The sequence below is a fragment of the Oncorhynchus keta genome, chromosome 24 (genome assembly GCF_023373465.1).
Source record: "Oncorhynchus keta strain PuntledgeMale-10-30-2019 chromosome 24, Oket_V2, whole genome shotgun sequence".
Taxonomy (NCBI): Eukaryota; Metazoa; Chordata; class Actinopteri; order Salmoniformes; family Salmonidae; genus Oncorhynchus; species Oncorhynchus keta.
In genome coordinates this window covers 46,697,080-46,720,710 of record NC_068444.1, presented here as the reverse complement: position 1 = coordinate 46,720,710, position 23,631 = coordinate 46,697,080, and the positions used below count along the sequence as shown (strand labels likewise).

Here is a 23,631-nt window from a genome sequence, read left to right as displayed (position 1 = left end):
GTTTAAGATGATTTGTTCTTGAATTTTTGGGACTAAGTCTAAAATTATCTAATTGATATGCACATATTGCATAACATAGTAATAAGGCCATCTTCATTAGCTGTCACTTACGAATGCAAATTGTGCCCAAATCAATGCAGACCACATTATGAACCTTGTACCACTTAATTGTTAGTTATTTCAATTAACACAAACTAGTAACGTGATTATGGTACATCGATCCCTGCAGAACCCCCACTTCATTTAGTATTATCTTCAGGCGGTTGGGAGATTGCCTATGTTACTGGTCCTGTTATTTGGCTTGGGCAGGAACGGGTGTTTTTTCAGGAGGGAAACTTCACCGGGCTTTATCCCGATTTAAACACGACTAATTCATCCAGTTTAAATAATACGAGTCATTATAGCCATATTGAAAGGTAAGAGAATATCGCCCGTGTCCTTACAATTATGTATTTATGTAATACGAGGTTATATAATCTGCCTGAGTTTGCGCCATTTTCGTTAGTTGGTTGATGCGTAAATGTGCGCCAGTTTGGGAAGCCCTCGGTCCTTTGTCCTGCTCAGTCATGGGTGATATTATTGCACATTTGTGAGTTTCTGTTGTAAACTAAAGAAAGCGGGAAAACATAGCATCACATATTTATGGGCTTCAGATGATAAGAACGAGTCTCGTTGCCACAACAATATGCGAAAAAACAACGACAAGTGCTCAAGCAGACTCCGTTCGCCAACCGCGCTCCACATATGGCCAGGGTAGTCGAACATATTGTTGGCCAGTTTCTGACCTGGAATTTGCAGCATGAGTAATTTCTTTCGTACGTAATTTGTATTGTCGCTGGCATAGCTACCACCAGCTAACGAGCAGACAGAATTTTGCGCAAAAATGTTGAGAGTCCGATGTTATGATGCGAGCGAGCAATGATTGTTGCGGTGTGCTCAGTCTATGACAATATCATAGTGGCAAATTATCAGGAAAATCGCGTCAATTTGGCTGGATTCTGTGCAATAATTAAGTCTGCTGGCTACCTGACTGGCTCATTTTTCTGTTGAACTCATCTTCTCGAATAAAGCAAAATAGAGGTTAGAGGGATATCGAGTTTGCGATATTTTAATATACGATTTTCATATTAATTCAAAATCCCTGTTCTTTTTGTAAGCTTTCTCAAAAAATCTCTGAAATGTCAACGGAGAAATGAGTCTATACCAAGCTTTTTATTTTCAAAGCCTTTACATTTGAATTCAGCTCTTGTCATGATAATTTAGCTTTTTGTGATCCGCGAAAACCACTTTTGAAGACGATGACCACAAAATGTAAAATTATCAAAAGTTATGAGAAACCTGCACAGATACGTCAAAAGAGTTAGGTGCTCATTATGGATGTATTAGGTTACGAAATAACACTTTGGATATAATCTTGATATGTTGGAGACCACTGAACGTTTCAGAACAAATCATATTTGTCTTGGTAAAATTGATTTTTTAATAACATAAGGAAGTTCATCACCATAGCGCGTTTTTACCCACTCTAGGCAGAGTTGGTGGACACCCTAAATTTTGGATACATAACCTACAGTACACACCAGGACCTTTCTAGGGAAGTCAACATGGTAGATATCATTAATAGAAGTTGCTATCTATGAATGTAAAACTCTAGTCTTTGAGGGCCACTGTTTATACATGTTTTTGTCTTTTGACTAATATAGGCTAGACTTTGTAAACCAGGTATTTACCCCGGTGTACAGGATCAAATAAAATTATATTTGTCACATGTGTGTAATACAACAAGTGTAGACGTTACTGTGAAATGCTTACTTACAGCCCTTAACCAACAATGCAGTTAAAGAAAAAGAGTTACGAAAATATTCACCGCTATGTACAGCGGGTACCGAGTCACTATGCGGCGGTACAGGTTAGTCAAGATCATTTGTACAGGAATGTAGTAAAGTGACTATGCATAGATAATAAACAGCGAGTAGCAGCTGTGTAAAAACAAAGGGGTGGGGGGGGTGAATGCAAATAGTCTGGTGACCATTTGATTAATTGTTCAGCAGTCTTATGGCTTGGGGGGTAGAACCTGTTAAGGAGCCTTTTGGACCTGGACTTGGCGCTCTGGTACTACTTGCCATGCGGTAGCAGGAAAAACAGTCTGACTTGGGTGACTTGAGTCTTTGACAACTTTTTGGGGCCTTCCCCTGACACTGCCTAGTATATAGGTCCTGAATGGCAGGAAGCTTGGCCCTAATGATGCACTAGGATGCCGAGCAGTTGCCATACCAGGCGGTGACGCAACTGATCAGGATGCTCTCGATGGTGCAGCTGTAGAACTTTGAGGATCTGGGCACCCATGCCAAATATTTTTCAGTCTCCTAAGGGAGGAAGGGTGTTGTCGTGCCTTCTTCGCGACTGCCTTGGTGTGTTTGGCCCATGATAGTTTGTTGGTGACGTGAACACCAAGGAACTTGAAACTCTCAACCCGCCCCACTACAGCCTTGTGAATGTGGCCGTATTCGGCCCTTCTTTTCCTGTAGTCCACTATCAGCTCTGTTGTCTTGCTCACGTTAGAGGAGAGTTTGTTGTCCTGGCACCACACTGCCAGGTCTCTGACCTCCCTATAGGCTGTCTTGTCAGTGATCAGGCATCCACTATTGTGTCGTCAGCAAACTTAATGTAGTTGGAGTCGTGCTTGTCCACGGAGTCGTGGCTGAACGGGGGGTACAGGAGGGGACTAAGCACGCACCCCTGAGGGCCCCCCGTGTTCAGGATCAACATGGAAGATGCGTTGTTGCCTACCCTTAGCAAGCCTGTCAGGAAGTCCAGGATCCATTTGCAGAGGGAGGTGTTTAGTCCCAGGGTCCTTAGCTTAGTGATGAGCTTTGTGGGCACTATGGTGTTGAACACTGCTGTAGGCAATGAACAGCATTCTCACATAGGTGACAAATTCTCAACCGCGTCATCGGTGGATCTGTTGGGATACCATGCAAATTGGAGTGGGTCTAGGGTTCAAAGCACTTCATGGCTACTGATGTGAGTGCTACGGAGCAGTAGTCATTTAGGCAGGTTACTTTTTTGCTTTCTCGGGCACAGGTACTATGGTGGTCTGCTTGAAACATGTAGGTATTACAGACTCGGTCAGGGAGAGGTTGAAATGTCAGGGAATACACTTGCCAGTTGGTCCGCGCATGCTCTGAGTACATGTCCTGGTAATCCGTCTGGCCCAGCGGTCTTGTAAATGTTTAAAGGTCTTACTCACATTGGCTATGGAGAGTGTGATCACACAGTCGTCCCGAACAGCTGGTGCTCTCATGCATGCGTCAGTGTTGCTTGCCTCGAAGCGAGCATGAAGGGAATTTAGCTCGTCTGGTAGGTACACATCAGTATCAGAGCTGGTGTAGTAGGATTCAATCTTAGTCCTGTATTGTTGCTTTGCTTGTTTGATAGTTCATCTGAGGGCATAGCTGGATTTCTTATAAGCGTCCGGATTAGTGTCCCACTCCTTGAAAGCTGCAGATGTAGCCTTTAGCTCGGTGTGGATGTTGCTTATAATCCATGGCTTCTGGTTGGGATATGTACGTACGGTCACTGTGGGGATGACGACGTCGATGCACTTAAATCAAATCAAATGTTATTTGTCACATACACATGTTTAGCAGATGTTAATGCGAGTGTAGCGAAATGCTTGTGCTTCTAGCTCCGACAATGCAGTAATAACCAACAAGTAATCTGACTAACAATTCCAAAACTACTGTCTTATACACAAGTGTAAAGGGATAAAGAATATGTACATAAAGATATATATATGAATGAGTGATGGTACAGAGCAGCATAGGCAAGATACAGTACATGGTATCGAGTACAGTATATACATATGAGATGAGTATGTAAACAAAGTGGCATAGTTAAAGTGGCTAGTGATACATGTATTACATAAAGATGCAGTAGATGATATAGAGTACAGTATATACGTATACATATGAGATGAATAATGTAGGGTATGTAAACATTATATTAGGTAGTATTGTTTAAAGTGGCTGGAGTTGAGTCAGTGTGTTGGCAGCAGCCACTCAATGTTAGTGGTTGCTGTTTAACAGTCTGATGGCCTTGAGATAGAAGCTGTTTTTCAGTCTCTCGGTCCCAGCTTTGATGCACCTGTACTGACCTCGCCTTCTGGATGATAGCGGGGTGAACAGGCAGTGGCTCGGGTGGTTGTTGTCCTTGATGGTCTTTATGGCCTTCCTGTAACATCGGGTGGTGTAGGTGTCCTGGAGGGCAGGTAGTTTGCCCCCGGTGATGCGTTGTGCAGACCTCACTACCCTCTGGAGAGCCTTACGGTTGTGGGCGGAGCAGTTGCCGTACCAGGCGGTGATACAGCCCGCCAGGATACTCTCGATTGTGCATCTGTAGAAGTTTGTGAGTGCTTTTGGTGACAAGCCACATTTTTTCAGCCTCCTGAGGTTGATGAGGCGCTGCTGCGCCTTCTTCATGAAGCTGTCTGTGTGAGTGGACCAATTCAGTTTGTCTGTGATGTGTATGCCGAGGAACTTAAAACTTACTACCCTCTCCACTACTGTTCCATCGATGTGGATAGGGGGTGTTCCCTCTGCTGTTTCCTGAAGTCCACAATCATCTCCTTAGTTTTGTGGGGTGGAGATGTTGTTGCCTACCCTCACCATCTGGGGGCGGCCTGTCAGGAAGTCCAGTACCCAGTTGCACAGGGCGGGGTCGAGACCCAGGGTCTCGAGCTTGATGACGAGCTTGGAGGGTACTGTGGTGTTAAATGCCCTGATTAAAAGCAGTGGTTCGCACTTTCAGTTTCACGCGAATGCTGCCATCAATCCACGGTTTCTGGTTTGGGAATGTTTTAATCGTTGCTATGGGAAACGACATCTTCAACGCACGTTCTAATGAACTCGCACACCGAATCAGCGTATTCGTCAATGTTGTTGTCTGACGCAATACGAAACATATCCCAGTCCACGTGATGAAGCAGTCTTGGAGTGTGGAATCAGCTTGGTCGGACCAGCGTTGGACAGACCTCAGCGTGGGAGCACTTATTGATGAAGCCGATGACTTAGGTGGTATACCCCTCAATGCCATTGCATGAATCCCGGTACATATTCCAGTCTGTGCTAGCAAAACAGTCCTGTAGCATCCTCGTCATCTAACCACTTCCCTATTGAGCGAGTCACTGGTACTTCTTGCTTTAGTTTTAGCTTGTTAGCAGGAATCAGGAGGATATAATTATTTGTATGTGTCTCTGCGTGTGGAGTAAAGGTGGTCTAGAGTTTTTTTTTTTTTTTTTAGAAATTAGGTCAAATGGATTTGCCTGCATTAAAGTCCCCAGGCCACTAGCAGTTCTGCTTCTAGATGAGCATTTTCTTGCCTGCTTATGGCCTTATGCTGCTCGTTGAGTGCGGTCTTAGTGCCAGCATCAGTTTTTGGTGGTAAATAGACGGTACGAAAAATATAGACAGTGTGGTCTATAGTTTATCATCAGGTACTCTACCTCAGGTGAACAATATTAGACATAGCTTACCAGCTGTTATTGACAAATGGACACATCCCCCACCCCTCGTCTTACCAGATGTGGTTGTTCTGTCCTGCCGTTGCAAGGAAAACCCAGCCAAATGTATATTGTCTGTGTCGTCGTTCATCCACGACTCGGTGAAACCAGATATTACAGTTTTTAATGTTCCTTTGGTAGGATAGTCTTGAACGGACATCATCATTTTTTCCCCCCGTGATTGCACGTTGGCCAATAGAACGGATGGTAACGGCGGGTTACCCACTCGACGAAGAATTCTAACAAGTCACCCCATCTCCGCCCCCTGTATTTCCATCTTTTCTTCACGCGAACAACGGGGATTTTGGCCTGGTCTCGGAGAAGCAGTAATATCCTTTGCGTCGGACTCATTAAAGAAAAAATCTTCGTCCAGTTCAAGGTGAGTAATCGCTGATCTGATATATATAAAACAGGTTTTTAGACATTTATTACAATTTTTAAAAAGATGCCTTATTTACATAAGTATTCAGACACTTTGATATGAGACTCAAAATTGAGCTTGGGTGCATCCTGTTTCCATGAATCACCATTGAGATGTTTCTACAACTTCATTGGAGTCCAGATGTGGTAAATTCAATTGATTGGACATGATTTGGAAAGGCACACAACTGTCCATATAAGGTCCCACAGTTGACAGTGCATGTCAGAGCAAAAACCAAGCTGTGAGGTCGAAGGAATTGTCCTTGGAGCTCCGAGACAGGATTGTGTCAGAGGCACCGATCTGGGGAAAGGTACCAAAATGTTTCTGCAGCATTGAAAGTCCCCAAGAATGCAGTGGCCTCAATCATTCTTAAATGGAAGAAGTTTGGAACCACCAAGACTCTTCCTAGAGCTGGCCGCCTGGCCAAACTGAGCAATCGGGGGAGAAGGGCCTTGGTCAGGGAGGTGACCAAGAACCAATGGTCACACTGACTGAGCTCCAGTATTCAACTGTGGAGATGGGAGAACCTTCCAGAAGGACAACCACCTCTGCAGCACTCCATCAATCTGGCCTTTATGGTAGAGTGGCCAGACAGAAACCACTCCTCAGTACAAGGCACATGACGGCACACTTGGAGTTTGTCAAGACGCTTACAGACTCTCAGACCATGAGAAACAAGATTGTCTGGTCTGATGAAACCAAGATTGAACTCTTTGGCCTGAATGGCAATGGTCATGTCTGGAGGAAACCTGGCATCATCCCTACAGTGAAGCATGGTGGTAGCATCATGCTGTGGGGATGTATTTCAGCGGCAGGGACTGGGAGACTCGTCAGAATTGAGGCAAAGATGGAAGGAGTGAAGTACACAGAGTTCTTTGATGAAAACCTGCTCCAGGGCGCTCAGGACCTAAGACTAGGGTGAAGGTTCACCTTCCAACAGGACAACGACCTTAAGCAAACAGCCAAGACAACGCAGGAGTGGCTTTGGGTCAAGTCTCTGAATGTCCTTGAGTGCCACAGCCACAGCCCGGACTTGAACCCGATCAAACATCTCTGGAGAGACCTGAAAATAGCTGTGAAGCAACGCTCCCCATCCAACCAGAGAGAGCTTGAGAGGATCTGCAGAGAAGAATGGCAGAAACTCCCCAAATACAGGTGTGCCAAGCTTGTAGCGTCATACCCAAGAAGACTCAAGGCTGTAATCGCTGCTTAAGGTGCTTCATCAAAGTACTGAGTAAATGGTCTGAATACTTGTGTAAATGTGATAAAAATTTTAAAAAATCATGTTCTGAACCACATTTTATCAATGTGGAAAAAGTTAAGGGGTCTGAATACTTTCCGATGGTGTGTGTGTGTGTATATATACACTATCGCTCAAATGTTTGGGGTCACTTAGAAGTGTCCTTGTTTTTGAAAGAAAAGCAAACATTTTTGTCCAATAAAATTAATCAGAAATACATTGTAGACATTGTTAATGTTGTAAATCACTATTGTAGCTGGAAATGGCTGATTTATGGAATATCTACATAGGCGTACAGAGGCCCATTATCTGATCAATTTGATATTTTAATGGACAATTTTTTTTGCTGCTTTTCTAAAGAAATCAAGTACATTTCTAAGTGAACCCAAACTTTTGAAGTTTGCTTGTGTGCTAGCATGCAATGCATACATTTTCTTGCCACTGTATGGTGAACCCTTTTGAATGACCTGGATTTCTGTATAAATTGGTCATCAAATTTGATCAGATCGTCATCTAAGTCACAACAATAGACAAACATAGTGTGCTTAAACTAATATCACACAAATTATTGTATTTTTCCGGTCTGTATTGAATACATAATTTAAACATTCACAGTGTAGGTTGGAAAAAGTATGTCAACCCCTAGGCTAATGGCTTTTCTGAAAGCTAATTGCAGTCAGGAGTCAGCCAACCTGGAGTCCAATCAATGAGACGAGATTGGAGATGTTGGTTAGAGCTGCCCTGTCCCATAAAAACACTCACAAAATATGAGTTTGCTATTCACAAGAAACATTACCTGATGTGAACCATGCCTCAAACAAAAGAGATGTCAGATGACCTAAGATTAAGAATTGTTGACTTGCATAAAGCTGGAAAAGGTTACAAAAGTATCTCTAAAAGCAATCATCAGTAAGACAAATTGTCTATAAATGGAGAACGTTCAGCACTGTTGCTACTCTCCCTATGAGTGGCTGTCCTGCAACGATGACTGCAAGAGCACAGCGCCGAATGCTCAATGAGGTTAAGAAGAATCCTAGTGTCAGCTAAAGACTTACAGAAAGCTCTGGAACATGCTAACATCTCTGTTCACAAGTCTACAATAGGTAAAACACTAAACAAGAATTGTGTTCATGGAGGACACCACGGAAGAAGCCATTGCTGTCCAAAAAAAACATTGCTGCACATCTGAAGTTTGCAAAAGTGCATCTGGATGTTCCACAGCGCTACTGGCAAAATATTCTGTAGACAGATGAAACTACAGTTGAGTTGTTTGGAAGGAACACACAACACCGTGTGGAGGGAAAAAAGGAGTAGCACACCAACATCAAAACCTCATCCCAACTGTATGGTAGTATGGTGGAGTGAGCATCATGGTTTGGGGCTCCTTTGCTGACTCAGGCCCTGGACAAATTGCTATCATCATTGGAAACATGAATTCCCAAGTTTACCAAGACATTTTGCAGGAGAATGTAAGGCTATCTGTCCGCCAAATGAAGCTCAACAGTTGGGTGATGCAGCAGGACAATGACCCAAAAGACAGAAGTAAATCAACAACCGAATAGCTTCAATAGACAAAAATATGCCTTCTGGAGTGGCCCAGTCAGAGTCCTGACCTCAACTCAATTTGAGATGCTGTTGCATGACCTCAAGAGCAGGTCACACCAGACATCCCAAGAATATTGCTGAACTGAAACAGTTTTGTGAAGAGGAATGGTCCAAAATTTCTCCTGACTGTTGTGCAGGTCTGATCCGCAACTAAAGAAAATGTTTGGTTGAGGTTATTGCTGCCAAGGGAGGGTTAACCAGTTATTAAATCCAAGGGATCACATAAATTCAGCAAAAAAAGAAATGTCCCTTTTTCAGGATCCTGTCTTTCAAAGATCATTTGTAAAAATCCAACTAACTTCACATATCTTCATTGTAAAGGGTTTAAACACTGTTTCCCAACAATTAATGAACATGCACCTGTGGAACTGTTGTTACGACTAACAGCTTACAGACGGTAGGCAATTATGGGCACAGTTAAGAAAACTTAGGACACTAAAGAGGCCTTTCTACTGACTCTGAAAAACACCAAAAGAAAGATGCCCGGGGTCCCTGTTCATCTGCGTGACCGTGTCTTTGGAATGCTGCAAGGAGGCATGAGGACTGCAGATGTGATCAGGGCAATACATTGCAATGTCCGTACTGTGAGACGCCTAAGACAGCGCTACAAGGAGATAGGATGGACAGCTGATCATCCTCACAGTGGCAGACCACATGTGACAACACCTGCACAGGATCGGTACATCCGAACATCACACCCGTGGGACAGTTGAAGGATGACAACAACAACTGCCCGAGTTACACCAGGAATGCACAATCCCTCCATCAGTGCTCAGACTGTCCGCAATAGGCTGAGAGGCTGAACTGAGGGCTTGTAGGCCTGTTGTAAAACAGGTCCTCACCAGACATCACCAGCAACAACGTCGCCTATGGGCACAAACCCACCGTCACTGGACCAGACAGGACTGGCAAAAAGTGTTCTTCACTGACGAGTCGCGGTTTTGTCTCACCGCGGGTGATGGTCGGATTCGCGTTTATCGTCGAAGGAATGAGCGTTACACCGAGGCCCGTACTCTGGAACGGGATCGATTTGGAGGTGGAGGGTCCGTCATGGTCTGGGGCGGTGTGTCACAGCATCATCGGCCTGAGCTTGTTGTCAATGCAGGCAATCTCAACGCTGTGCGTTACAGGGAAGACATCCTCCTCCCTCATGTGGAACCCTTCCTGCGGGCTCATCCTGACATGACGCTCCAGCATACTGCTCGTTCTGTGCGTGATTTCCTGAAAGACAGGAACGTCAGTGTTCTGTCATGGCCAGCGAAGAGCCCGGATCTCAGTCCCATTGAGCACGTCTGGGACCTGTTGGATCAGAGAGTGAGGACTCAGGCCATTCCCCCCAGAAATATCCGGGAACTTGCAGGTGCCTTGGTGGAAGAGTGGGGTAACATCTCACAGCAAGAACTGGCAAATCTTGTGCAGTCCATGAGGAGGAGATGCACTGTAGTACTTAATGCAGCTAGTGGCCACACCAGATACTGACTGCTACTTTTGAGGGACACATTATTCAATTTTTGTTAGTCACATGTCTGTGGAAGTTGTTCAGCTTGTCTCAGTTGTTGAATCTTGTTTGGTTCATACAAACATTTACACGTTAAGTTTGTTGAAAATAAATACAGTTGACAGTGAGGATGTTTCTTTTTTTGCTGAGTTTACATTTCCCACCCTGGGCTGTGAATGTTTACACGGTGTGTTCAATAAAGACATGAAAACGTTTATTTGTATGTTATTGGTTTAAGCAGACTGTCTGTTGTGACCTAGATGAAGATAAGATCAAATTTTATGACCAATTTATCAGAAACCCAGGTATTTACAAAGGGTTCACATACTTTTTCTTGCCCCTGTGTAACACACACACACACAGTAGGTATTCAACTCTCTTGGGATATTTTTATTTTGTTGCATTAAAATATATTTAACTGAGTTGTATTTTTATTTTTCGTTGATCTAGACAAAACTACTCCATTATGTCAAAGTGAATAGAGTTCTATAAATGTTGACAAATTCATACAAATAAACTATAATATAGTTTCATATGTATTCACGCCCATTGTTAAGGCAAGCCTAAATTAGTTTATGAGTATTTAGCGGAAGTCACTTACGATAGATGGACTCACTCTGAAATAATTTTTGAATGACTCACCCTTCATCTGTCCCTGTGGGATTACAATAAATGTAATTGTAATTTTTTGGTCAACAATCTACACAAAATACTTTGGCAAAGTAGAAGTAAAATTTGAGTTAATTTTTTTAATAGTTGTATTGACTCAGGGAGCGGAATACTAATGCATGTTAGAAACAGCTTTGGCGTCGATTACAGTCAAGTCTTATGGGTAAGTCTAAGAGCTTTGCACGCCTGGATTGTGCAATGTTTGCCTTTTATTTCTTAATTATTCAAGCTCTGTTGGGCTCCATTGCTAGATGCCAATTTTCAAGTCTTGCCATAGATTTTCAAGCAGATTTAAGTCTACTTTAGCTTGGCTACTCGGGAACATTCACTGTCTTCTTGGTACGCAACTCAATTTTGGCCTTGTGTTGTAGGTTATATTGTTCTGCTGAAATGTGCATTTCCTCTCCCAGTCTCTGATGTAAAGCAGGCTTTCGTCTAGGATTTTGCCTATGTGTAGCTCATCCCATTTTATTTTTATCCTGAAACTCCCCAGTATTTGCCTTTTGTGAAGCATACCCTGATGCAGTAACCACCATGCTTAAAAAGGAGGCAGTTACTCCTGGTTGGGTCAAATCCAACAACACTAAGGCTTTGCATTTAGGCCGAAAGGTGTATTACTTTAACATTTTAGTATTTTATGTAGATTGTTGGGAAAATGGAAATGAAACCCATTTTAATCTAACTTTTGTAACACATTAAAATGTGAATAAATCCGAGAGGTCTGAATACTCAAGTGTTGAATATTAAGCACAGATTCGATTACAAAGACCAGAGCTTTTCAAAAGCTTTAAAGATGGGCAGTGATGGGTAACGATAACAAATCAGACAATGAATATCTCTCAAGTTAATAATTATGTTGTGGATGATGTATTAAACCACCCAGAAACGTAAAACTGAAAGAAAAAAAAAACTTTTGTCCTAAATGCCTTATGTTTGGGCCAAACACATCCAGGGTGTCTGTTTGGACAATGTGGGGCAGGACATTTGACCGGCAACATTTAATTTACTGGATCCATATGCATTGGGGAATGACTGAGATCGCATTTAGAATATGGTCATTCATATTAACGGAACATGCAAGTTGAGGATGCAACAATGTGCGGTCCTTCTTACTTTGAACTTTTAGAATTACTTTCCATTTACTTTTCCTCAGCCAACAACACGAGTAACAAACAACAAAATCACTAGCCTATGTCAATCTACTTTAGTAGAATAGTTTAGGCTACCTATTCTATTGATCAGCTTGTCGAAAAAGAAATAGCCTATTCCAAACACTCTGGGACAGTTGTGGGATGATGAGTCCCAAATTCATACAATCAGTAGGCCTAGGCTACATGAAATTAATCTCTCTGGTACAAGTGGGACGCTAGCGTCAAATCTGGCAGGGTGCCAAATTCAAAACAATAAAAATCTCATAATTAAAATTCCTCAAGCATACAAGTATTTTACACCATTTTAAAGATACCCTTCTTGTGAATCCAACCACCGTGTCTGATTTCAAAAAGGCTTTACAGCGAAAGCACCACAAACGATTATATTAGGTCACCACCAAGTGACAGAAAAACACAGCCATTTTTCCAGCAAAAGAGGAGTCACAAAAAGCAGAAATAGATCAAATTAATCACTAACCTTTGATGATCTTCATCAGATTAGACTCATAGGACTTCATGTTGCACAATACATGTATGTTTTGTTCGATAAAGTGTGTATTTATATCCAAAAATCAAATTTTACATTGCCGTTTTATGTTCAGTAGTTCCAAAACATGCAGTGATTTTGCATCACGTGTCACGAGCTCGTGGCAATCTGCCAGACACCTGGCTCAATCCCCTCTCATTCGGCCCCCCTTCAAAGTAGAAGCATCCAACAAGGTTCTAAAGACTGTTGACATCTAGTGGAAGCCTTAGGAACTGCAACATGACCAGTATCTCACTGTATCTTCGATAGGCTATGAGTTGAAAACCTACAAACCTCAGATTTCCCACTTCCTGGTTGGATTTTTCTCAGGGTTTTGCCTGCCATATGAGTTCTGTTATACTCACAGACATCATTCAAATAGTTTTAGAAACTGCAGAGTGTTTTTCTATCCAAATCTATCCAACTAAAGTAGCAGGCAGTTTACTCTGGGCACCTTATTCATCCAAGCTACTCAATACTGCCCCCAGTCACCAAGAAGTTAAGTGAAACAAGCTGTCTGTAACCAATTTTAGGAACAATTACTTGTCATGCACAAAGTAGATGTCCTAACCGACTTGCCAAAACTATAGTTTGTTCACAATACATTTTGTGGAGTGGATGAAATAACGAGTTTTAATGACTCCAACCTAAGTGTATGTAAACTTCCGACTTCAACTGTATATGGGAATTAATGGAAAGAATGCATATTAATACCATTTAAATGTAGATGTTTCTTGTATTGGATATATTTACCATATCATATGGAGACAAACATAAACCAAAAATTTTACCTCATCATAAGTAGACATAATTGCAAATTATTAAATACTTCAATTTAGCTACGAATTGAGTTGACTCTTCACATGGGATGATTTGACTGAGCAACAAAAAGGAATGATCCCCAATGATCCATCGCATCTCCGAAAAACATTTTCAACATACATCTGTGAAATGATAGTCTAGAAACTAAAGCTTTGGTTGTCTTTCTCTAAGGCTTCCATGTCTTTTCCCTGGACCTCCTCAATGTCCACCTCTTGAACATCAGACTGAGGCCTCATCTTCACGGTCACTTTTCAAACTTGTTGAGGATTGATTGCTCATTGTCAGGCTCAAAATGGATGGCCACCAATTTTTCAACCCTTGTATTGGTCAGCCTGGTGTGTTCTCAAACAAGGACCAGTTGCACTCTGAGGGGGCTGATGTTGGTGGGATTTGGAGGATGATGGAGGCAACAGGGGAAACAGACTCAGATCCACAAAGTCCCTTCCACCAGGTGGCTGATGAGATATGTTGGCACGACTGCCATATTGCATCTCCATTCCAAAGCCCTTGCTTGAAAGTGTACTTTGCCAGACTGCCAAGAACCTTGCCCTCATCCAGGCCAAGGTGGCGAGACACAAATAAAATACAATTCCATGTACCGATAAATAGTTAAGCAATTAGATACATGTTTTAAAATGAAACATGTATGGAAACAGGTGAATTTACACACCTCAGTTGGGAGGCTCAAGCAAGCTAAAAACCCACATGGTAGAAAAAACTAACTAGCAGAAATTGTTAACAAATTAGAAATTATTTAAACACACTTTGCTGTAGGCTACTATTTACTAGTTAACCAAAAATGATGTATGTCCTATAAAATATATTCACCCCACCCAGTATTGGCTCAGACAGTGCAGTAGTGTGGGCTCAATAGCATCTCATTAGTGTGCAAGATCTTGAGAATCTGCTGCACATGTGATGGAAGAGTGCACTGCACATGTGATGGAAGAATGCACTGCATGCAGGTTGCAATTCCATTGAATTGGGGATAGTTTAAAACCTGTTATGGCTGCATCCCTTTTTTCTCCATTTCCGCCTGAAGACATACCCAAATCTAACTGCCTGTAGCTCAGCCCCAGAGGCAAGGATATGCATATTCTTGGTATCATTTGAATGGAAACATTCTGAAGTTTGTGGAAATGTTAATTGAATGTAGGAGAATATAACACAGTAGATCTGGTGGAAGAAAAGAGAAAGAAAGAGCATACGTTTTCTGTTTTTTATTGTTGTAAGCATCATCTTTCACATGTACTAGAATAGGATGCTGGAGATACTTTTGATGGGTAACACAAGAGGGCTACTGTAGGTGTGCAAAGTTTCAGACTGATAACTTCAGGAATGGGTGAGCTTCATGACATTTAGCACGAAGTCACCCAGGTGTCCCACACATGTTGCCCAAATGTACCCAAGTGGCCGAATTGGTGAAATTACCTATAACTATATACAGCAGTGCACATAACTATATACAACACATCAAAAAGCAATTCTAACACACACACACACACAAAACATTTTTTATTTTTTATGTTAGAAAATAAATATATATATATTTTTAAAACAGTACACACCCCTTGGAAATCCTCGTCATAATATTTTGCTTCCTGTGCCATGTCCCATAGCAGTCTCTTTCTGATGTAAAGCAGAGGCAAACTGAACAAGTGGTGCATTTCATGCGACACAGAACACAACAACGCCTCCATGCTGTGCCCTTTTGGCCCTGAGGCACAGTCATGCCTGCAGTAATGAACTGTGGCATATGAACACCACTGGGGGCACAGGTAGAGCGTGCAGCTTGGCACCGGGGCCTCCCAGTCGGAGTTGCTATCACTGAAAGAAAACATTAAAAAAATATTTGTATTGTATGAGCCTTTTATCATCACATAAAATAAACAGATATATATTGATTGTATAGAGCAGAGGGAACAGTCACTAAGGTGTTCCATTCAACTCTGGCCATTGTTATATATATATACACACACACACACCCAAACAAACCAACACACACACACACAAAAACAAACTACACATTTCAATGCAACAAAAAAATATATATATATTTTTTTTTATATATATAATATATATATATTTTTATATTTCATAAAACGGCATTAGCAGTTACCTGTCCAGAAGTACGTCCTGTCCTTGCAGAAACAGCTCCTCTGTTCGTTTGAATCATAACACTCCAAGATTCCTCAAACAAAAAATCTGTCTCACTTTCACTTTTACTTTAGAGTTTGACTTCGCTTTACATGATGTATTGGCCAGGATATCTTCAATGAAATCGTTGAAACTACAACTTTACGAAATACAGCTGCGCGTAAAAAGCCTTACAGCAACTGCTCTGATCGTCAAGGCGAAAATGGAGTTCCCTGCGCGTGCGATTACAACCAAGGAATTGTGGTCCAACCCCAAACCATTACATACTGGCGTTTACCTCAGCTCATTGGCTATCTACCCAGCTAGATTTAAAGAAGATCAGTGGTCATTGGGCAGAAATATAGTCAATCAATGAAGCTTCGCTATAATTATTGGTGCGTCAGGTAGTCATTTATCGTTGTCTTCAAATCAGCTCACTTCGGTCAATTCTCCCAGCAAAAAAATATAAGAGCAAAATATCAGAATGTAAGTCATAATTTTACCTTCAGATGTGAAAGTCTAAAAACTGTCATGGCGGAAAATGTTTCTGTTCTTGATTGCTCTTCTCAAACAAAAGCATGGGATTAACAGGTTTTAAGGGAGTATAAAAGCACATTTGTTCGGTTCTCGGTTAGGCTCCGTGGGAACCGCTGCCAAAGGTGTTTCTAACATGTATTGATTCAAGGTGAATACTTATCTTATCAAGGTGTTTTATTTTTTATCTTTTAAAACATTGAACGTTTTCTTCCACTTTGGCATTGGAGTATTTTGTGTAGTTTGACAAAATGATACATTTAACCTCGTTTCTTAGATTTTGTATTTACATGTCTTTGAAAGCACACTTGTTTGTTACTTCTGCTGTTTCAGGATCCCACCAGTCATGTCTGGCATTGCATTGAGCCGGCTTGCTCAGGAGCGCAAGGCTTGGCGAAAAGACCACCCTTTCGTGAGTATTTATGCCAGTCAAGCGTCACATTTTCAGTGTGTAGTTCTGGACCAGGGGTGTCGAACATACAGCCCACATCCAGCACCAAGGGGGTCCAATCCGGTCCATGGGTGTGTATAAAAGTGTATAAAACATTAAGACCACCTTCCTAATTTTGAGTTTCACCCCCTTTGCCCTCGAATAGCTTCAATTTGTCGGGACTGGAATCTGCAAGGTGTCAACCATTCCACAGGGATGCTGCCCATGTTGACTCCAATGCTTTCCACAGTTGTCAAGTTAGCTGGATGTCCTTTGGGTGGTGGACCATTTTTGATGCACACGGGAAACTGTTGAGCATGGAAAAACCCAGCCCATTGCAGTTCTTGACACAAACCGGTGCGCCTGGCACCTACTACCATACCTCGTTCAAAGGCACTTAAATATGGTGTCTTGCCCATTCACCCTCTGAATGGCACACATACACAACCCATGTCTCAAGGCTTAAAAACCCTTTAACCTGTCTCTGCCCCTTCATCTACACTGTTTAAAATGGATTTAGCAAGTGACATCAAATAGGGATCATAGTTTTCACCTGGTAAGTATGTCATGGAAAAAGCAGGTGTTCCTAATGTTTTTTTTACACTCTGTGTGCGTGCATACATCCATACATACAGTGGGGAGAACAAGTATTTGATAACCTGCAAAATCGGCAGTGTTTCTTACTTACAAAGCATGTAGAGGTCTGTAATTTTTATCATAGGTACACTTCAACTGTGAGAGACAGAATCTAAAACAAAAATCCAGAAAATCACATTGTGATTTTTTAAACAAATTAATTTGCATTTTATTTTATGACAAAGTGAAAAAAACAGTTCTTTCAAATTTGAGCAAACGTTATTAAAAATGTAAAACTGAAAATACTTATTTACATAAGTATTCAAGTATTCATAAGTATTCAGACCCTTTGCTAATGAAACTCTAAATTGAGCTCAGGTCCATCCTGTTTCCATTGATCATCCTCAATGTTTCTACAACTTTATTGTCCACCTGTGGGAAATGAAGTTGATTGGACATGATTTGGAAAGGCACACATCTTTCTAGATAAGGTCCCACAGTTGACAGTGCATGTCAGCAAAAACCAAGCCATGAGGTTGAATTAGTTATCCATAGAGCTCCGAGACAGGATTGTGTTGAGGCACAGACCTGGGGAAGAGGACCATATCACCTCCACCCTACCTGACACCCGAGACCCACTCCAATTTGCTTACCGCCCAAATAGGTCCATAGACGATGCAATCTCAACCACACTGCACACTGCCCTAAACCATCTGGACAAGAGGAATACCTATGTGAGAATGCTGTTCATCGACGACAGCTCGGCATTTAACACCATAGTACCTTCCAAGCTCGTCATCAAGCTTGAGACCCTGGGTCTCGACCCCGCCCTGTGCAACTGGACGCCCTGTACTGGACTTCCTGACGGGCCGCCCCCAGGTGGTGAGGGTAGGCAACAACATCTCCACCCCGCTGATCCTCAACACTGGGGCCCCACAAGGGTGCGTTCTGAGCCCTCTCCTGTACTCCCTGTTCACCCACGACTGCGTGGCCACGCACGCCTCCAACTCAATCATCAAGTTTGCGGACGACACAACAGTGGTAGGCTTGATTAGCAACAACGACGAGATGGCCTACAAGAAGGAGGTGATGGCCCTCGGAGTGTGGTGACAGGAAAATAACCTCACACTCAACGTCAACAAAACTAAGGAGATGATTGTGGACTTCAGGAAACAGCAGAGGGAACACCCCCCTATCCACATCGATGGAACAGTAGTGGAGAGGGTAGTAAGTTTTAAGTTCCTCTGCATACACATCACAGACAAACTGAATTGGTCCACTCACACAGACAGCATCGTGAAGAAGGCGCAGCAGCGCCTCTTCAACCTCAGGAGGCTGAAGAAATTCGGCTTGTCACCAAAAGCACTCACAAACTTCTACAGATGCACAATCGAGAGCATCCTGGCGGGCTGTATCACCGCCTGGTACGGCAACTGCTCCGCCCACAACCGTAAGGCTCTCCAGAGGGTAGTGAGGTCTGCACAACGCATCACCGGGGGCAAACTACCTGCCCTCCAGGACACCTACACCACCCGATGTTACAGGAAGGCCATAAAGATCATCAAGGACAACAACCACCCGAGCCACTGCCTGTTCACCCCGCTATCATCCAGAAGGCGAGGTCAGTACAGGTGCATCAAAGCTGGGACCGAGAGACTGAAAAACAGCTTCTATCTCAAGGCCATCAGACTGTTAAACAGCAACCACTAACATTGAGTGGCTGCTGCCAACACACTGACTCAACTCCAGCCACTTTAATAATGTGAATTGATGGGAAATATATCACTAGCCACTTTAAACAATGCTACCTAATATAATGTTTACATACCCTACATTATTAATCTCATATGCATATGTATATACTGTACTCTATATCATCTACTGCATCCTTATGTAATGCATGTATCACTAGCCACTTTAACTATGCCACTTTGTTTACATACTCATCTCATATGTATATACTGTACTCGATACTATCTACTGTATCTTGCCTATGCTACTCTGTACCATCACTCATTCCTCATTCATATATCTTTATGTACATATTCTTATCCCCTTACACTGTGCATAAGACAGTAGTTTTGGAATTGTTAGTTAGATTACTTGTTGGTTATTGCTGCATTGTCGGAACTAGAAGCACAAGCATTTCGCTACACTCGCATTAACATCTGCTAACCATGTGTATGTGACAAATAAATTTGATTTGATTTGAGTACCAAAACATTTCTACAGCATTGAAGGTCCCCAAGAACACAGTGGCCTCCATCATTCTTAAATTAAACAAGTTTGGAACCACCAAGACTCTTCCTAGAGCTGGCCGCCCCGGCCAAACTGAGCAATCGGGGGAGAAGGGCCTTGGTCAAGGATGTGACCAAGAACCCAATGGTCACTCTGAAATAGCTCTACAGTTCCTCTCTGGAAATGGGATAACCTTCCAGAAAGACAACCACCTCTCAGCACTCTACCAATCAGGCCTTTATGGTAGAGTGGCCAGACGGAAGCCACTCCTCACATGACTGCACGCTTGGAGTTTGCCAAAAGACTCTCAGACCAGTCGAAACAAGATTCTCTGGTCTGATGAAACCAAGCTATAACTCTTTGGCCTGAAGACCAAGCACCACATCTGGAGGAAACCTGGCACCATCCCTACGGTGAAGCGTGGTGGTGGGAGCATTATGCTGTGGGGATGTTTATCTGCAGCAGGGACTGGGACACTCGTCAGGATCGAGGGAAAGATGAACGGAGCAAAGTACAGAGATCCGTGATGAAAAACTGCTCCAGAGTGCTCAGGACCAGACTTGGGCGAAGGTTCACCTTCCAACAGGACAACGATCCTACGCACACAGCCGAGACAAAGCAGGAGTGGCCTCGGAACAAGTCTCTGAATGTCCTTGAGTGGCCCAACCACTGAACTTGAACCCGATCAAACATCTCTGGAGAGACCTGAAAATAGCTGTGCAGCGACATCCACCCTGACAGAGCTTGAGAGGATCTGCAGAAAAGAATGGGAGAAACTCCCCAAATAGAGGTGTGCCGAGCTTGTAGCGTCATACCCAAGAAGACTTGAGGCTGTTATTGCTGCCAAAGGTGCTTCAACAACTGACTGAGTAAATTGTCTGAATACTTATGTAAATGTGATATTTCAGTTCTATTAATATTTTGCAAAAAAAAAAACTGTTTTGTCATGGGGTATTTTGTGTGTAGATTTGTGGGGGGGGGGTGTATTTAATACATTTTAGAAGAAGGATGTAACTAGGGATTCACAGTATATCGGTGGTCATATCGTAATTGGCTGATATTAGCTAAAAAATTCCAACATCAGCATCGGCCCAATGTCTAGTTTAACTCCGATGTCAAATTGACGTGCATACCAATATAATGTTTGCAGGTGATGCCATGAAAAATACAGCACTACACAGAACAAAAGCAGAAGAACACTAAGCGCACTTCCAACTAAACAAGTTCAAGTCGAGCAGTCATTTGAAAGAGTAAGACATTTTCAGCTAGACAACTCAAAGGCGAAATCCATTAATGCCAAGGTATTGGAATTCATTGCCCTTCACAATCAATCGTTCTCTGTCGTGGATGATGTTGACTTTCGCTGAGTGGTCAAGCACTAGTACACACTACCAAGTAGGCGCTATTTTTCAGATGTTGCCCTACCGGAGTTACACAGTATTGTTGAAATGCCCATCCATGAGCTACTTGCTATGAGCGTCACTGCTATTAGCTTCACGACTGACATTTGGACCAGCGACGTCAGTCCCATGAGCATGCTGAGTCTGACAGTACAGTGGGTCGATGAGGTTTTCGTACTGAGGAATACAGTGCCTTAGATTGCTGTGCCACTCGGGAGGCCCTATTTTTAGATTACATTTTATTTTTTTATAATCAAATCAATTTTAAGGCTGCATGATGATGATTTGATGCGACTAATGATTTGAAAAAAGTTGCATGAAAGGCATGAGCTCTGCTTTGTTTCTTGTGCAGGCTGCACACACTTCATCAGTCTCTCATTCACATTTTGACAAGCAGTTGATAATATTCTCACCAGGCCTCTAATTTCCCGGCGACATCCCCCTTGTGTGGCCGTAATGCCCCCTAAAAAGAAATCCATGCCTTTTGTGGCCAAAGGGTTACCATGACTAAATGTTCACGTGGAATTTGACTGTGGTCATGACTCCTGACCGCCGGTGTGGCGGGTAAAACAGCCCTAAGTCCACCCGGCGTCGTGTGGGTCAGCAGTTTGCTGACATCAATGTTGTAAACAGAGTGCCCCGTGGTGGAGTTATGGTATGGGCAGGCATAAGCTACGGACAACGAACACAATTGCATCTTATTGATGAACTTTTGAATGCACAGAGATACTGTGATGTGATCCTGAGGCCCCTTGTTGTGGCATTTATCCACTGCCGTCACCTCCATGTTTCAGCATTTTACTGATTGATGCACCTCTTTCTCAGGGCTTTGTGGCTGTGCCGACAAAAAACCCAGATGGAACGATGAACTTGATGAACTGGGAATGTGCTATTCCTGGGAAGAAGGGGGTAGGTACAGCCAATTCTCTACACATGCAGTTAAAAATAGTAATTGTTTATAGCACTCCATATGTGCATAGTTGGTAGTAGATCATTGAGAGTAAATGTTTTGCACCTGCATATGTAGTAGTTTCATACACCAACACTGAAAAGTGGATATCTTGTATGAAACCAAAGATTGTTAGGATGGGTCATCCTTGACCCTCACATAGTTCGCAAGTGTTTGTGATCCGTTATTAAATAAGAATTTATTCTTAACTGACTTGCCTAGTTAAATAAATAAACATTTTAAACGCTTATGACTCATCCCCAGACCCCATGGGAAGGAGGCTTGTTCAAACTGCGGATGCTGTTCAAGGATGACTATCCTTCCTCGCCCCCAAAGTGTACGTTCGTTTTTTTTCTCTCCCCCTCGGGATTTCAGGTGAAATTGGCGATCACAAAGGTAGGAAAGATGTGTTGGAACAGGACTTAGAACTTATCTCATCACCTATTTTCCCCATAATGATTCCCTCTTTTTCTATTTTTTTAGGTAAATTTGAGCCTCCGCTCTTCCATCCTAACGTATATCCGTCAGGCACAGTATGCCTATCCATTCTAGAGGAAGACAAGGACTGGCGACCAGCCATCACCATCAAGCAGGTTAGGATATCCTGGTGATTGACTTACAAACTATGGGCACCAAATGGCTATGTCCAACTAACGTGATCCTTATGTATTGTCATATCTTACAGATCCTATTAGGAATACAGGAACTCTTAAATGAGCCCAATATCCAGGATCCAGCCCAAGCAGAGGCATACACAATTTACTGGTGAGTCCTGCTAGTATCAAATCTAATTTTATTTGTCACATGTGCCGAATACAACAGGTAGACCTTACAGTGAAATGCTTACTTACAAGCCCTAACCAACAATGTAGTTTTTTTTTTTTTTTAAATACCCCAACAAATAATAAGAAATAAAAGTAACAATTAATTAAAGCACAGCAGTAAAATCGAGGGAGTTTCTTCCAGTTTGCAGTCTTGTTTTTGGATAGGGATATGGTGGATGTAACACTATATTTCGATCATTCAGTTGTTTTACTAAACCCCTCTTTTTTTCCCCAGCCAAAACAGAGTAGAATATGAAAAAAGAGTTCGAGCACAGGCCAAAAAATTCTCCCCTTCATAAGGGTGAAGATAGTTCGGCTTCGGCAGAAGGAATGGATCAAACGTGGATCACCGCCCCTATTTCTCTATGAATGTGCCCCTCTCACATCGGGACTCGCTTATAAGGACTTCTATTTAAAACTCTTGACAGGCATTCTGTGCCATCTTCTACTCTGACCCCCCCTTTTTGTTAAACTGCTGGGCCGGTGTGTGGCGGGTGCAAGGAGGAAATGGGTGCCGTAGCACCCCGGCCGCTTCCTTTTAGCTGTATTACTTGTCTTATGGTGCGAGGGACACAGCAAAGTACCGGTTTCACCATCAACTCAAAAATAATCCGATCTTCATCCTCTTTAGAGGAAGAGAACGTCTTAGTTGTCTTTAGGTTTTTTTTTGTGTTTTTCTTTTGCTCTCAAAGATGGTCTATTCCTTAAACCCCTCCCCTCTCATATTTCCATGATTTTAATTATGTAAAATGTGCTAATTACTTAATTGTCAGTATTTCAACTGCTGTATAATGAATGGCACTTTTATACTGTCATCTCACATTTGTCTCTAGTTTGCTCTGTCTGATTCTCTTATGCAGGTTTTCTATTCAGCATGCTGTAATATAAGAAAGTCTGCTGTCTTTTTGTTATTTGGAGTGTTTGCTATGAAAAAAGAAAATGGCCACATTGACTCGCAAGGCAGGTAGGCTTACGTCTGTATCAGTCTTTATGTTTATATGGTGCTTTGTTCATGTATGTGTTAGAGTAAATAAACTGTTTCTATAAAGCCA

The 23,631-nt window shown here is 42.5% G+C and overlaps 1 protein-coding gene across 6 annotated transcripts; it reads left to right on the top strand.

Moving 5' to 3' along the window:
* The first annotated feature begins 272 nt into the window (after nt 1-272).
* On the top strand, nt 273-23,631 carry LOC118357630 (SUMO-conjugating enzyme UBC9-B-like). 6 transcript variants are annotated; one of them, XM_035734944.2, is made up of 8 exons: nt 276-416; nt 5,760-5,939; nt 16,496-16,574; nt 21,632-21,715; nt 22,020-22,092; nt 22,239-22,348; nt 22,441-22,520; nt 22,815-23,631. In XM_035734944.2, the coding sequence occupies exons 3-8, from the start codon at nt 16,509-16,511 to the stop codon at nt 22,876-22,878; spliced, it is 477 nt and encodes a 158-aa protein (XP_035590837.1). In that variant the 5' UTR covers nt 276-416; nt 5,760-5,939; nt 16,496-16,508; the 3' UTR covers nt 22,879-23,631. The 6 variants fall into 6 exon arrangements, with proteins under 6 accessions (XP_035590835.1, XP_035590837.1, XP_035590832.1 ...); XM_035734939.2 differs by having other exon boundaries at nt 285-416; nt 5,702-5,939; XM_035734940.2 differs by having other exon boundaries at nt 289-416; nt 5,707-5,939.